At 40.3% G+C, this 16433-nt stretch overlaps 1 protein-coding gene across 1 annotated transcript in view; it reads left to right on the top strand.

The window, feature by feature from the left end:
* Positions 1-16433, top strand: part of WDR26 (WD repeat domain 26) — a 38178-nt gene that overhangs the window by 14446 nt on the left and 7299 nt on the right. The window contains exons 4-12 of the mRNA XM_035111428.2: positions 4516-4652; positions 5779-5876; positions 6496-6652; positions 8503-8641; positions 10553-10693; positions 11858-11977; positions 12884-13029; positions 13311-13389; positions 13893-14022. Of these exons, the coding sequence (XP_034967319.1) occupies positions 4516-4652; positions 5779-5876; positions 6496-6652; positions 8503-8641; positions 10553-10693; positions 11858-11977; positions 12884-13029; positions 13311-13389; positions 13893-14022 (1147 nt within the window). The remainder of the gene's footprint in view (positions 1-4515; positions 4653-5778; positions 5877-6495; positions 6653-8502; positions 8642-10552; positions 10694-11857; positions 11978-12883; positions 13030-13310; positions 13390-13892; positions 14023-16433) is intronic.

The following is a 16433-nucleotide window of genomic DNA, read 5'->3' on the forward strand; positions in this document are numbered from 1 at the left end:
GAAGGTATAGTTCTAGTGGAGTGGCTGACCACATTCTGGGATGGAGACCTAGGAGTCTGGTTTGTAGAGCCCTCTGGTGTGGTGGTGCTGTTATTGTATGCCAAGTCCATCGCTAATCCACAACTTGAACATGGATGATCAAGGGATGACTTGGCTAATCCACAACTTGAACATGGATGGTCAAGGCATGCATTACCAAGACTTGGGTCATAGCCAACAAGCTCCCCCATGCAACTCAGCTATGCCCACTGGGTACTCACACAAGCACCAGGTTAGACCTAAGGATTGAGCAAAGTGTTGCTATTGTTCGTAGAAGCATGATTTCCTTTACATCTTTATCTTGAGATAGGCTTAAAGGGTGTGGACCTAGTGTTGGGCCAGAGAGACAAGCAGGGAATGTTGCTGGTCTATCAACCACTGTGTTACCCAGTGGCATTCCAGACAAAGGTGATCTGTGGTATGATGGTGTTGGTAGATTACAGGACAGTAGTCCTGCATCACTTTAGTATCCATGCAGAGACTGCTGTTTGACTGGCTCAGAACTTCAAAGTCTTCATGACAACCATTGAGCTGTCTCAAATACTCATTAGTCAACCTCATTGGGAAAGGCACACCCTTGATGTAGTCTTTACCCCACATGATATGAGGGCTGAACTGGAGATAGTTTGTTTATCACACACAGCTTTATTGTGGTCGATAGACCCAAAGATAGTGGGGAGCAGTGCACTTCCTTGCAATGCATTTCACCAGCTAATGTTGAAGCTTGGAATAGTAGCAAATTCCTCTGTTAGGGTGATGGGCCCATTTGGATGGCCCTCCCTTAGAGATGGATGGAACTTGATGGGTTCCAGCAGAAAAAGCTGGTGATCCTGTTGGAGCCCTGGTCTTGCTATGAAATCGTGAAATAAAATGGGTGGTTAACAGGATCATTCACGGACCTACTTGGACCAACTGGCTGCACATTTTGAGGATAAAGTCGCTCAACTTCAGAGTGACCTTGACTGTGCAGTTATTGCAGTTCCAGATGAAGTATCCAGTAGCACCGTCGGTGATGTGTTATGGGATCGGTTTCAGCTTATGCAGTCAGATGACAGGGATAAAGTGCTTGCAGCTATACGCCTGACCCCTGTGCCTTCTTGACCCCTGTCCCACCTGGCTTATTAAACCTAGCAGAGGAAGTTTGACTGCTTGGGTCCAGAGCATGGTTAATGGAGATTATTTAAGTTCGTTTCAATCTAGGTGCAATCTTGCTCCTGTTTCTTGATCTCTCCATGGCTTTCAATACCCTTGATTGTGGTATCCTCATGGACCAGCTCTATGCATTAGGAAATGGGGGCACTGTGTCACAGTGATTCTGGTCCAACCGATGGGACCAGGTCCAGAGAGTAGTATTGGGAGAGTGCTTTTTGATCTCCAGGCACAGTATTGGGTGCCGTAGGGCACTAGTACACTATCAGTGTACTGGAAGAAGCAAAGATCACCAGTGTTGAAGCAATGATTCTTCAACATCAACTTCTTTGGACTGGTCATGTTGTGCGGATGCCTGATGATCTTCCAAAGCAACTACTCTATTCCAAACTTTAAAAATGGAAAGCGTAATGCTGGTGGTCAACAAAAGAGGTTTAAAGATTGTCTCAAGGCAAATCTAAAAAAATGTAGTATAAACACCAACAACTGGGAAACATGGGCCTGTGAGTGCTCCAGTTGGAGAACAGCCTTTACCAAAGGTGTCATGGGTTTTGAAGAAACTCGATCTCAGAACGCAAGGGAGAAACATGCTAAGAGGAAGACATGCTTGGCAAATCCACACCGTGATCAACTCCCGCCTGGAAACCAATGTCCCCACTGTGGAAGGATGTGTGGATCCAGAATTGGCCTCCACAGTCACTTACAGACCCATTGTTAAAATCGTGTTTATGGAAGACAATCTTACTCGGCTATGAGTGATCGCCAAAGAAGAAGAGGAGGGCACTGGTATATCAGAAATACTATTTAATATATACATGAAGCTGCTGGGAGCGGTCAGAAGTTTGGGGACAAGGTGCTATAATTGCACTGATGACACCTGGCTCTTTCTCCATAACATCTGAATCAAGAGAGGCTGTGCCTGGTGCCTGGACGCAATGGTGATAGATGACAAAAAATACGCTGAGGATGCATCCTAGTAAGACAGAGACAGTGAGTGGGTCCCATGTCTGGAAAGTGTATTATATTTGTTATGTTACTTTTCTCACAGAGGGAATCAATGCAACTTAAATGGGGTTGCACTCCTCTGAAGGAACAGGTATACAGTTTGGAAGTGGTTCTGGATCCAGCTACTCAGTCAACTTCAAAGCATTACTATTAGTATATAATGCCCTTAACAGTTTGGGACCAGTTTACTTGCCTAACCCATATATGCACTCTTATCTCTTCAATATGCAGAACTGGCAGTGTAAACCGGTGCCACATAATACTAATTCCACACTTGGGGGGGGGGAGATCTTATAGTATGATAGCACTTACCATTTGGAGCTCCCTCTCTAGTGACATCGGGCAGACACCTTCACTATAGTCTTTTTGGCACCTGCTTAAAAAATAAAAAACATTCTTGTTTAGGCAGGCCTATCCAGACATGTAGAAGTTACATCTTTTTCTAACTACTATTGATTTTAATAATATTTTGGATGTTTTAAAACCTGTTCCTAACTGTTTTCTATTTTGATGTTTCATTGTATATGTTTTTGTAAACCACTTAGAGATTTTCTTACAATAAAGTGATGTATAAATTTCTCTAAATAAAGGAAGTGTGAATAAAAAGAACAAGAACCTGGTCGTAAGGAATTGTTTCCAATAACTTAAAACACAAACAAATATTGAAAAATTGATGCTCAACACCACTGGTATTAAAGCCTAAGTATATGTAACAGAATAAACTTCTTTGTCCCTCATTCCTCATGTTCCCCACTCTCCTTGCACCTGGATCAAAAGTGGAATTCAGAAGTTTGGTAATAAGTTGCAATTCAGCAGCTTCTCTTTCCAGTCTATTTCTGAAATTCTTTTGTAATATGACAGCTACTTTGAGATCTTGTATAGAATGTCCTGGGAGATTGAAGTGTTCTCCTACTGGTTTCTCTGTCTTGTGATTCCTGATGTCAGATTTATTTCCATTTATCCTTTGGCATATGGTTTGGCCTATTTGTCCAATATAGAGAGCTGAAAGGCACTGTTGGCATTTGATGGCATACACAATGTTAGAAGATGAGATGGTATGTTTGATGTTGTTGGGGCCAGTAATGGTGTTGTCTGGGTGTATGTGGCAGCAAAGTTAGGTTTATTGCAGGCTCTGGTACCAGTGTCCATGTTAAGTCTGGTTGTATTATGGTGGGTGAGGAGTTGTTTAAGATTGGGTGGCTGTCTGTAGGCAATGAAAGGTCTTCCTCCCAGAGCTTGAGGAAGAGAACTGTCATTGTCAGGAGAGTTGTAGATCTCTCATGATGCGTTGAACTGTTTTAACTTGGGAGCTGTATGTGATTACTAGTGGTGTTCTGTTATTTTCTTTTTGGGGTCTGTCTTGCAGCAAGTTCTCTCTGGGTATCAGTCTGGCTCTGTTGATCTGTTGTTTAACTTCATCAGGTGGATATTTTAGTTCTAAAAAGGTTTGCTGTAGATCTCTTAAGCGAGAGTCTCTCTCTGTAGAGTTGGAACAGATGCGGCTGTAATGTAGGGCCTGGCCATATACAGTGGATTGTTTGGTATGGTACCAGGTGAGAGACAGACACAATACACTGCAATGCCATCTACGAATGATATACTACTGCCACTTGAGCTTTCGATAATCTGTGCCAAATATTTTTCTCCTTTCTTCCCCCTTATCTTAAATTCATGAATTTGTTATGTTGGTCATGGCTATCAATCAGAGGTCTAATTTTTAAAATATATGAAGGTTGCATTGCCACTGAAGGTGCATATATTTTTCATGGATATGCCTGCTATGTGAGTTCTGAATGTAGAGAGTGGATAATCTTTGCTTTCCATGAAGACCAAAATACATATATCAAGTTAAGCATGCTCTTTGTTTTGTTTTGCAAACAAGCAGTGTTTGCTTTTGCATATAATATATTTGGAGGTCCTACATGCTCTGTATAAATCTAGTTTCTGGGCAGATCCCTACTGGGCTGGTGTTCTGTAGTATCATTGTACCTCGAGTGATGTGAGGGGGCAGGATTTCCATCCCTAGCTTAATAGGATTGTTTGAGAGTATGGGTACTTGGGAAACTGGATGAAGATTGAGAAGATAATTTGGGGTTCCATCAAGTGTGTATTCTTGCAGCTTGATGACTTATAATAAACAGCACGAATCAGTGTGTATTGCAAATGCTAAAAGGCTGTTCAAAACATTCCTATGTCATGAGAGCAAACGTATTGAAAGGGGAAATTGGAATGGTGTATACTCCCTTGTTTAGGCTCAAATGTTTTCTGAAATTTCAGTCATCCTTTTCTCCCCACCTGACCTGCTGCTTTCTGTCATGTCAGAGGATGAAGTTTTTACTGCTGCAGCAAAAGTACCTAGAGTATCTGGAGGATGGTAAGGTTCTGGAGGCACTTCAAGTTCTGCGTTGTGAGTTGACACCACTGAAATACAACACAGAGCGCATTCACATTCTCAGTGGGTAAGTACTTAGGGTTGCAATCACATGTTTACTCGAGAGTAAATCCCATTGAACTAAATAACTTTTGACTTGAATTGCATACACCAGTGCTAGTGTTTTCTGGGACTCCTGAAGCAGAGGCATACCAAAAGGATATTCTTTTACATTATTGAATATATCTCAATAGTAAACTTATTATCCAAGCATTGATCCTTGCATAACCAAAATGGCATCACCCACCTACAAGAGGCTGAGAGGAACGTCAATATTTGCAGAAGTGTAAAAGAAACTTATTTACTCTAAAGGAAAGGTGAAAAGCTCAAACAGCTCTCTGAGGACTGAACATGCTCAGTCTGCACAGAATGCTAATTGATGAGGTGAAAGAAACAGAAAACTGGGGTGGGGTGGGGTGGGGAGCGTGTCAGGAACTGTGAATAGGAGTACTCAGCACTGCAGTGTTTTGTTGCAGGTTCCACTAGTCTTTATTAAAGTAAATATCCACCTAGAAAGAAGACCTTCCTGGATGCCTCCTTTCAGAATTCTCACATTATTTCTAAATTAAATGTGAAATTATATATTCTTATTAAATAGAATTGCATTTTTACTTCATAAAAATCTTTAATCATTTGCATTCTGAGATTTTAATGTGCTTTTATCTTTACATCCCGACACTTCTCAGGGAGATTCAAGGGGGAAATGTGTGTACCAGAACACAGACTGATCAGTTGTGTAGACAGTGTAGACAGTTACTGATTAGTGCTGGACGCCGTGGGATTTTTTCATTGATCTATATAAGGGAAGTCCTGTCAAACAGTTTTTAAAAGCAGTTTCAGGAACATGCCTTTGAATTCTCATGGCTCTGCTTCCTTCTCACCAACTGCATACTTGAGCAGCGTCTTTAATTAGATATGCTAAGTTCCTTTAAAAATCATGTATTAGAGCTTTATTAAACAGTGAAAGCAGAAGTTTAAGCCATATAGACTTAACATAGTCTGGTATTAATAGCTTCTCTACTAAGTCCATCTCCCCTTTTCTTGCTCCAGAGAAGAATAAATGTGCTGTTTTGGTTCAAATGCTGTTGCAGTTGGGGAAGGTCAATATTTCTGAAATATGTAATCTCATGTGTTTGTCTTTTATATGCAAACAGATATCTGATGTGTAGTCATGCAGAAGACCTGCGTGCAAAAGCAGAATGGGAAGGGAAAGGCACAACGTCCAGATCTAGACTTTTGGACAAACTCCAGAGTAAGAAAAAACTTAGTTTCCACTGGGCATGCAATGTTTGCTTATCTGTTTATCTAGTATATTTCACTCTAAATCTTCCTTCCCTAACTGGGTGCTCATCATATGTGTTGGATCCTTCCTGGCTGAGGTTGATGTGATTTGTAGGTCAAAACATAGTAAGGGCAATAGGTTGGGGAGACCTACAATACTTTTAAGGGGGAAATGCAATGGTTTAAGAATTGTTAGCTGTAATTAGGATAGCATAATTCTGCATAATGGCGACTTAAGTGTCTCGTAAAATCAAAGTATAACGTACTCTGCTATTATCTGTGTTTTACTTCCATATCAGTGACACCTAATAAGATACCATGGCACTGTGTGATAGAGTTTAGGAGCTGCCTTGTAGTAACTAGCATTTTCTTAATAATTTTATTGGCATTTAAACAATCTTACGCTTCTTTGCAACAGCAAAGGTTGAGTTAAGATCAATGTGAGAGGATTTTATTAATGTCCCAAAGTTATGGGTAATTTTTAGCTTAAATTAGATCTGATACTGGCCACTATGTGAATACAGTACCAGATTTCTTACATGCTGTTTCTTATAAGATTGCTCTGAAATATTGTCTTTAATTCTTTGAAGCTTACCTACCACCATCGGTGATGCTCCCCCCAAGGCGTCTGCAGAATTTACTGCGTCAGGCTGTGGAGCTACAACGGGACCGGTGCCTCTATCACAATACCAAACTAGATAATAATCTAGATTCTGTATCACTGCTGATAGACCATGTTTGCAGTAGGTAAGAGAACTGCTGCATTTTAATGAGAATGGAAATATCTTTTAATGTAACAACATTCCTTTAAATAATTTTTGCTCTCTTATGAAGGATATAAAGAGCAATTTTCTTAGGCAGCTGATTTGTTAAGAATGTTGTATTTTTGCAGTGTTAGGGGGTGTTTGGAACATTTGTGAAAGTACTTAGTCAATTTAGAAACATGTTAACGATATAAACAGAGAATTAGTCTTTATATAGCAGTAAAACTAGGTGTAAGGATATAGTATAGTCAAAATAATTTCAAATCTCTGGCAGTTTTTTCAGTTTCAGAACTTACTGCTGATGGTCTTGGCTTCAGTCCTAACTGCAATCCTATGCATATCTATTCAGAAGTAAGCTCTGTTCAGTTCAGCAGGGCTTACTTAAAGATAAGTGTGCATGGGATTCAATATATTTGGTAGCTTGGACTGCCATTCTACACAGTTATTGTGCTAAATCCCACTGAACTCCGAGATCTAAGCAGACTAGTTGTGTGCAGGATTGCAATACAGTGGTGCCTCGCTAGACGAATTTAATTCGTTCCACGGGTCTTTTCTTATAACGAAAAATTCGTGTAGCGAATCCCATAGGAATGCATTGAATTTTTTTGAATTTTTTTTTTGCCCATAGGAACGCATTAATTGAATTTCAATGCATTCCTATGGAAAACCGCGATTCGCTAGACGAATTTTTCGTAAAACGAATTCGTCTAGCGAGGCAACCTCCGCTAGAAAAAACCTTTCGTTAAGCGGAAATTTCGTTAAGCAGGGCGTTTGTTAAGCGAGGCACCACTGTAATAGGTTCCAGTATCAGACTGAATGATAGCCTTTAATGACATCAGCTCAGCCCTGTGGAACACCCTGTCAATAGACATTCAATCAGCTCCCTTCTGTTCCAACTTTTAAATGCCTGCTGAAAACTTCTATTCTGCCAGGCCTATGTAGGCAATTAAAAGTACACCCCCACACACCACACAATGGCCTATTGATGCTTGTTTTTAACTTGTTATGATTTTATTGTTTGGTTTTATATTGATGTAAACTGCTGTGATATATTTTTATGACACAGCAGTCTATAAATATTTTTTCAATTAATACATAACAATTGAGAATTTATTGCTTGTCCCTAACATCCTTGGTTCTTGCATTTTAAGAATCCTTTCCCTCAATTCCTAAAAAAATACCATAAAATATTGGGTAGCAAGTACTAATTAGCATTCAAATGCCCAGTCAGGGTTGGGGTCCTGTTTATAATGCCATGAGCCAAAGAGCTCCTTTTAGACATATACAAGGGTTTGGTGTCAAGCAGACCCTCATGCCATATTGCAAACTGCTTTTGAAAGTCTAATCAATTTTGCATCCAGTTTGCTTTGCACCATTGGAGGGCTGCTGTTTGACCCAAAGGCTCTTTAAATGCATGCAACTAGCTGCATGTTTATTTGGTTCATGACTGATACCTGGTCATTATAGTCATCATGCAAATAGGAGCCAGCATGACAGCTTCAAAAACTAAGGTGCTATAGCAAAAGAAGTTTCATATTGTATACAGTATATTCCTGCGTATAAGACTACTTTTTAACCCAGGAAAATATTCTCAAAAGTCAGGGGTCGTCTTATACGCCGGGTCATATTTCTTATACAGTGAGTATATCCCAAACTCTATATTTTAACTGGAAAAGTTGGGGGTCGTCTTATACGCCCAGTCGTCTTATACGCCAGAATATACGGTATTTGTAAAATCCTACTCTCAAATCCATGCTTTATTGGGATATGTACTAGCTCAAGTAAACTGACTATGAATCTACTATATAATCCTTTCTTTGTTTGTATTTTTAGGAAACAGTTCCCATGTTACACGCAGCAGATACTTACAGAGCACTGTAATGAAGTGTGGTTCTGTAAATTCTCAAATGACGGCACTAAACTAGCAACAGGATCTAAGGATACAACTGTTATTATATGGCAGGTTGATCCAGTAAGTTTGTAAATTTGTGCGCCAGAATCTTCTGACACATAAGCATAAAATTTGGCACATCACTCCTTAGTCATTAAGCTTTAATTTTTAGTGCATTACTTTATTTCCTAGATGTATTTCTTGGTGTATTTCTGTTTGCATCAGTTTTGTGTTTTAGGCTATGCTCTGCTCAATTGTTCAACCAATACTTTTGATTAGTTTCCTGGAGCGGGTTGTATTGGAAATAAAGCCTGCTTAGAATAGGAGATACCTATCTCAGTCAGTCTGTTGAAATCTTAAAAGTCAGTAAGTCTCTTGCATGGTGAGACTTGCCAATGGTCTTGGATAGATGTGTTCTTCTTCCCCGTAATGTGGCTCCTTTTGTGTCTTCTGAAATTCTGCTAAAATGTCAACATTTTTTACTTTGTATCTGCTTTTTGCACTCTGTATAACTTAATTGATGAAGCCTGTTGATGAATGGTTATTTGACTGAAATGTTGGATAGTGCTGCTGGACTCAAACTCCCATCATCTCTAACTATTGGCCAGGTTGGCTGGAGCTGATGGAAGTCCTGCAACATCTGAAGCAGTGTTTCCCAAACTAGGGTCTCGAACTGTTTTTGGATTATATTTCCCATCATCCCTGACCTCTAGTCCTGATGGGAGTTGTAGTCCAAAAATAGCTAGAGACCCAAGTTTGGGAAACCCTGATCTGAAGGATTCTCCGCCACTGGACTAAATAATAGCTCCTTCCAAAATCTGAATTACATTACCTAGACTGAAATCTATGCATACCAGACCAAGAATACATCAGATCCTGCTTTTTGTTTTCAACAGTAGCTAGTTAGGTGCCTTTAGGAAGCCCACAAGCAATGTGGAAAGATAATACCCTCTTCTGTTGTTACTTTTCAGTAACTGGTACAAAGAGGTATACCACCTTTGAATCTGAGGTTCTATATACCAGTAGCTTTTGTGACTATTGATAGACAATTTAATAGAATATATGTCTTTAACTCCCATTTAGAGCTGCCTAAGTTAGTGGCCACCACAATCGCTGTATTATCATGCATAGAATGGCATTATACAATTCCAGTCCTGACAGTCTCTGTACGCTTGGCTACCACCGCCTGGTCTGTCTTTTGGGAGTGGGGGGCAAGCAAGTGGGGTAGCACGCCTGCCCCCCAAGCCAGTGAAGGGAGCCTCAGAAAGGTGCTCCGAGGTCCCTGCTGCTCGCATGCAACCAGCAGGGACATTGGGGCTTGCTCAGCTGGGGGCAGGAGCCTTGCCAAGTGAAAGCACCTCAGCTGCCGCAGTGAGAGCTAAGGCAGTTTCACCCCACACCTTGCCGACTGGTGCCAATGCAGCTTGTTTCAACATTGCGGTTTATCGCCAAACTGCGCTGTTTGGCTAGTGATACATCACAATGTTGAAAACCTAACATCGCCCAGCCCTAGAACATACAAAAGCTAGGCAAAATTCTTTGAGGAGCAAAAGGTGCAAACAGTTACTGTGCCCAAGGTTTACATTTGCTAGTCCAGAGCCTTCCTTTCACTAGTACTTCTGCTTATCGCCCTAATGTCTATCTGTGTTTGAAAGTATTTTGCTTTTCATTAGTTGGTTTCCAAGAATGTTGTTAGACCAGAATGGAGAGGCGGTTCTGTGTTGCTTTGTAAGGCTTCCTGTGTACCTCCTTTCTTGGTTTGCCCTGGTACAGCCTTTCCTAGACTTCTGTTCTGTCGAGTAGGCAGAAAATGAGCATGTGTCTACCCTGAGGTAAGGTGGAACTGGTAAACAAGACTTGGTTTGTTGGTTTGCTAAACTGTTTTGGGAGGAGGCAGCGAGAGATTAGGCCTCAAAGACAACTGCTTAAAACTGCAGGTAGATCTCAGTAACAACCCAGATAGACATTGTTGCAATATTTTCTTTTTTAAAGGATACACACCAGCTAAAACTGCTCAAGACACTGGAAGGCCATGCATATGGTGTTTCCTACATTGCTTGGAGTCCAGATGACAACTACCTTGTTGCCTGTGGTCCAGATGACTGCTCTGAGCTTTGGCTATGGAATGTACAGGTAAGGGTTATTAATCTGAAGTTCGTTGCTAGAGTATGATAATCAATAGTGTGGTCACAGGAACCATAATTGAAGTATTGATACTATTCTTGATGTTTAGTATGGAATAATAATAATAATAATAATAATAATAATAATAATAATAATAATAATAATAATAATTTATTATTTATACCCCGCCCATCTGGCCGGGTTCCCCCAGCCACTCTGGGCGGCTTCCAACAAAACAGAAATTCTAAAATACAGAAATCAATCAAACATTAAAATACAGAAATCCATCACACATTAAAAGCTTCCCTAAACAGGGCTGCCTTGAGATGCCTTCTAAAGGTCTGGTAATTGTTGTTCTCTTTGACCTCTAGTGGGAGGGCATTCCACAGGGTGGGTGCCACTACCGAGAAGGCCCTCTGCCTGGTTCCCTGTAACTTGGCTTCTCGTAGTGAGGGAACCGCCAGAAGGCCCTCGGAGCTGGACCTCAGTGTCCGGGCAGAACGATGGGGGTGGAGACGCTCCTTCAGGTATACCGGACCGACACCGTTTAGGGCTTTAAAGGTCAACACCAACACTTTGAATTCTGCTCGGAAACGTACTGGGAGCCAATGTAGGTCTTTCAGGACTGGTGTTATGTGGTCTCGGCGGCCGCTCCCAGTCACCAGTCTAGCTGCCGCATTCTGGATTAGTTGTAGTTTCCGGGTCACCTTCAAAGGTAGCCCCACGTAGAGCGCATTGCAGTAGTCCAAGCGAGAGATAACTAGAGCATGCACCACTCTGGAGAGACATGAAAATCTGCTTAATACATGGTTATCTATATAAAACAGATAATTGATTTCTATTCATTATTACCAACAGTATTCCAGTGATGTTGTCAGTTACTATGTATGTTTATATATCCTATATACATAACAATGTAAGGCTGTTGTCACGTTGCAGTTCGTGTGGCTGCTGATAGAGTGTGAACAGGGGTGGCAGCCCCCACTGTATGTATGTATGTATGTATGTTTATTTTAGTGTCTATTATTTATTTGTAAGCTACCCTGAATTTATGAAGCAGGTTAAAAATTTAAGTAAATGTTAGAAATTTGCTTTCTTAAGCAAATTTTTCATTGGCATTAATGTTCATGTAGTTAACATTTCAAAGCTGACTTTATACTCCTTCACCTACAGACAGGGGAGCTGAGGACAAAGATGAGTCAGTCTCATGAAGATAGTTTAACAAGTGTGGCCTGGAATCCAGATGGAAAACGTTTTGTGACTGGAGGGCAGCGTGGACAGTTCTATCAGTGTGTAAGTACTGTTTTTACAATGCAAAGTGTCATCAGTTTCTTGTAGACTTTGCACTTAATGCTGTCTCTGTGGTTCTATGTTCTGCATGAGTAGCTGTGTATATCTGTACTAGAATATATTTTGTAAGGGTTTCTTTCACAGTGAAAAGCCTCTTAAGTATAACCTGTTGTAGAAACCTACCATTTGGAATTTGCTGAGTGTTTTTCTTCCAGTGAAATACTAAGCATACTTATCTGAAGCAAAAATAAAGCCTCTTTGAAAAGGTCCCCTTCTTGCTCTGGTGCAGTGCCGGCAATTATTAGGTTGTGGTAAGACATAGGAAATAAGAAAGGATCCTTATACAAAGTATTAAAAAAAACCCAAACAAAAAACTATGCAGGGAAAGATCTGTACCCCTATTGCTATGCTGGACTAGGTGGAGAGATTGAAACTAGTGTGTTCGAAGTCAACAGCACTGCCTGGGGGAAAAAAGGGAAGTTTTTAGATGAAGATACAGCAGTACCTCAGATTTTGAATAATCCGTTCCAGAAGGCTGTTTAAGTTCCAAAACGTTTGAAAATGTTCAAAAACCAAAAAACTCAATACGGAGGTTATGTGCATGTTCAACGTCCGAGGCGCGTTCAAAAACTGAAACATTTCGGTGTTCGAAAACTGAAATGTTCGTCAACGGAGACATTCGAAAACTGAGATACCACTGTATATAGAAAACCAAGTTAGCAGTCAAATTGTTAAGGGGCTCTGAAGTCTGCCAGATATGAACTGCAGGTCTTGGAATATATTTTCCCCTGTGTGAGCACATACTTACATACTGCTAACTGCTTTTATAACCCAAATTTTTCATGTTACAATTTGCTTTAAATGAAGGCAACCTTTCTCATTAATTCACTGCATGCATTTCCTGTCTAGGATTTAGATGGTAATCTCCTTGACTCCTGGGAAGGAGTGAGAGTGCAATGCCTGTGGTGCTTGAGTGACGGGAAGACTGTGTTGGCATCAGACACACACCAGCGAATTCGGGGCTATAACTTTGAGGACCTTACAGACAGAAACATGTAACTACCTCTTCTTCATGTTGTGCTACATAAACAGATCATTGTACACTTTGCCAAATACTGAAACTGAGTTAAGATGATTTAAAATTCCATATGGTTTCTTGTTCATACACCTGCTTTAAAACTGGGCTTTTTTTAAAGGCCCTAAATAGGCAAATGGTGTAGATGTGATTGGGCCTTATGTGTCTGCAAGGCACTGTATAATGAGACGAGTTAAATTGGGTAGAAATGCTAATTTTGAATACAAAGTCATGACTCTCATCTTATGTTTTATTTTTCAGAGTACAAGAAGATCATCCAATTATGTCTTTTACGATTTCGAAAAATGGCCGGTTAGCTTTGTTAAACGTAGCAACTCAGGTAAGTGGTTCAGTTGGCCTTTCGCTTTATGCCTTTCATACTCATGAATGAGAGGGAAAGTCCTGCCTACATTCTCCATTGTATTGCCATGGAAACTGTACAAGCACATGTTCTCACTCCCTTTCCTCCCGGATTCTAAAGTCTATTCTTCTGGGGGGCAGAAGGGGAACAAGTACCCATTAGTGCTGCATATCACAACCTCCGTATCCTCTTGAAGCCACTTGTGTAAATGGGAAGTTGCTTGTACACACTGCATCTCTTTCCCACTTGAGCCTCAGGGGCCTTTTCTGAAGGTCCCTCAATGCCAGGCAGAGGCTGTCTGGAGGTGCAGGCAATCTGCAGTGAAGAGGAGTAGGCAAGAAATCTCTGTTGAGCAAGTGACCTTCTGCTCATGTAACTTTGGGGTATAAACCATTGTTTGTGCACATAAAATGGATTGCTTTTTCTGTTCTGAATTAGGTTGTGTAATGTTACATTACCTCCACCCTGTTCTTTGTTCTTAGGGAGTTCATTTATGGGACTTGCAAGACAGAGTTTTAGTGAGAAAGTACCAAGGTGTTACACAAGGGTTTTACACGATTCACTCATGTTTTGGAGGCCATAATGAAGACTTCATCGCTAGTGGCAGTGAAGGTAACTCTTGCTTTTAAGATCTGTTTCTGTGTGTTATATATATTTCAAGCACATTCTTCCTATGTAGGGGAATGATGTAGTATTCTACTTAACAAGTAAAGTAAATATGCTAGCAACAATTCACACAAACAACAGAAGAGTCTTGCTGGATCAGACCAAAGGCCCATCTAATCCAATTCTCACAGTGACCAAGCCAATCCATATAAAAAGTTATTTCCATAAAAATGATTTGTTTGCTGAAAGAATAAAAGTCATCTAGTAGCACAGGAGGTTGAATGTACGAGGCTATTGTTCATGGCAACAGCTTGTAGTATTGGTAGAATGAGTGTGGTGTACAGGGATACAATTTTTATTTGATGTAGGCTTGTTTTTCCAAAGGTAGGTGTGCTTATGTAAATCCAGATGAGTTCTGACATCTCAAGGATAATTACTAATTATAGTGAGAGAAACAAGTTTCATATCCTGTAGCAGACCTAGCATGTTCAGTAACTTTGGCTATGAGCAAGCTGACTGTCATCTTAGCGTTTTCTATTGTTGGTTCTGTGAGTGGCCTGTTTGACAGCTTTTCTAGGCATTAAGGAGCTTACTCTCTCACTCTGTGAGGGTAATAGTATGGTGATATATACAGTGTGGACAACAGTACTCCTGTCCTGTAGCTTACAGAAACTTTAGGAGAAGGTGGTTTTGGTATGGATAAGAGGTCAATTATAGTTGGGCTCTGCATAAAGTATGTTGAAACAGTGCTTCTTCTTTACTACTAACTTGAGAATTTTTCACCTGAGAACAGCCTGTTTATTGATGCCTTGTATTTTAACTGTATTGCCATTGTATGTAGTTGTGCCACTCCTATTGCATGCATTAATCCCCTTCCCCTTCCAGATAATTTCTCGCCCCGGGAATGTCTAATCAACTGTATTAACTCTCTGGTGTATCAGTTTTTCTGTACACCACACAGGATTGCATAAACAAATCACTTAGTTACAGCCTACTGTTTGTTTGACATGAATGTGAATTTAATTTATCCAGGTCAACTTAGAAAAGCTTTTTATTTTTTTCATTTTCAGTGTCTAAAAACTACCCAGCTGTAGTTGAAGCTGATGGCACCTAATTTAGATTCCGACTGCCTGAGGCTGTTGCCTCTTTGCACTGAATTGTTGCAAATATGGCTGCTGTGAAAGTCTCTATGTACAAAAAAAGTAACAGATTTAAATGTCATAAGCTCTTAAGTGTAAAGGTATGTTCTCAGCTAGGTAGGCTTTCCACCTACCAGCCCCAAACATCAAAGGGTCTTCCCTGGGAGTAAAATGCACGTCTAACTCGTGTGTACATAAACATCCATAAAGTAGAGGGGAAAATATCTTTCTACCGTATGAGTAAGTGCTGTGTGTTGCAGCCTTACGGTAAATGTGTGATGACTTGAAGCTTACACAGTATAGTTTAAAATTGGTAGGTTAAAAATGGAAATACAAGTAGGAGTCTTTGATACAATTTAGATGTCATGGTAATTTGATTTTTTTAATGATAGAGACAGCACTTCTATAAAATACTTCAGCAAGTAGGTCACAGCACGATTTATAGGGGTTGGGAAATAAGTGAGTACTTTTGGAAATGGACTGTCATGTTTTAATTTTCAAACATTGTTGTTTAACTTCTAAAACTTAAAATAACTCTTGTACTACCTGACGTTCTTCATGTAATTGCTTCTGCCTTATCAAGTATTTAACTCCCAAGTCACAAGTTTGCTTCCATGGAATATTAATATTTAGCAGAAATCTCACTTTTTGGTAGTCATTGTGACTTGTGTTTTGCAGAGAGTTGTACATCTGATCTGCAGCTATCTCTGTATAATCTACAGTTTAGATGGGCGCAGTCAGTACAGCAATTGGCGCAAGAATGGCACAAAGTTGTCTCATGTCACATTGCTACTGTTCAGATTTGTACACTTTTTATGTGGATATGTTGTTCTGTAACAACACAAACATGGTGTTTTGGAGCCTTTGAAATGGAGTTTGTTGCCTCCATTGATAGAATTGTTCGGATAGGATAAGATACTTAAAGGCAACTGTGTGGTTGTTGCTCCTCCCTTTCCCTTACCTGTACATTTGGAAAGATGAAGAGTGGGCCTTGCAGTTTGCCCACTTCTCTGTTCTTAGGCAAAAGTTAATCAGTGAATAAAGAGTTTCCTGTAGTTAATTGAATACATAATTTCCATAGCCCTACATATTGAACCTGTTAGAGAAAGGGATTTTTAATACCCAGTTTTAGTTGGGATCCCACATTGAAATAGCTGTGTTCTTTTTGGAAGTTGCCCATACCACCTGTAGAGGTGGAGGGGGGACAGAAAGAATATGAAGGAAGTGTGGGAGACTAGAGCTTGATTCCAGTCTTGATGCATGTAGAAGTCTAGAGTA

The sequence above is a fragment of the Zootoca vivipara genome, chromosome 3, assembly GCF_963506605.1.
Source record: "Zootoca vivipara chromosome 3, rZooViv1.1, whole genome shotgun sequence".
Classification (NCBI taxonomy): domain Eukaryota; kingdom Metazoa; phylum Chordata; class Lepidosauria; order Squamata; family Lacertidae; genus Zootoca; species Zootoca vivipara.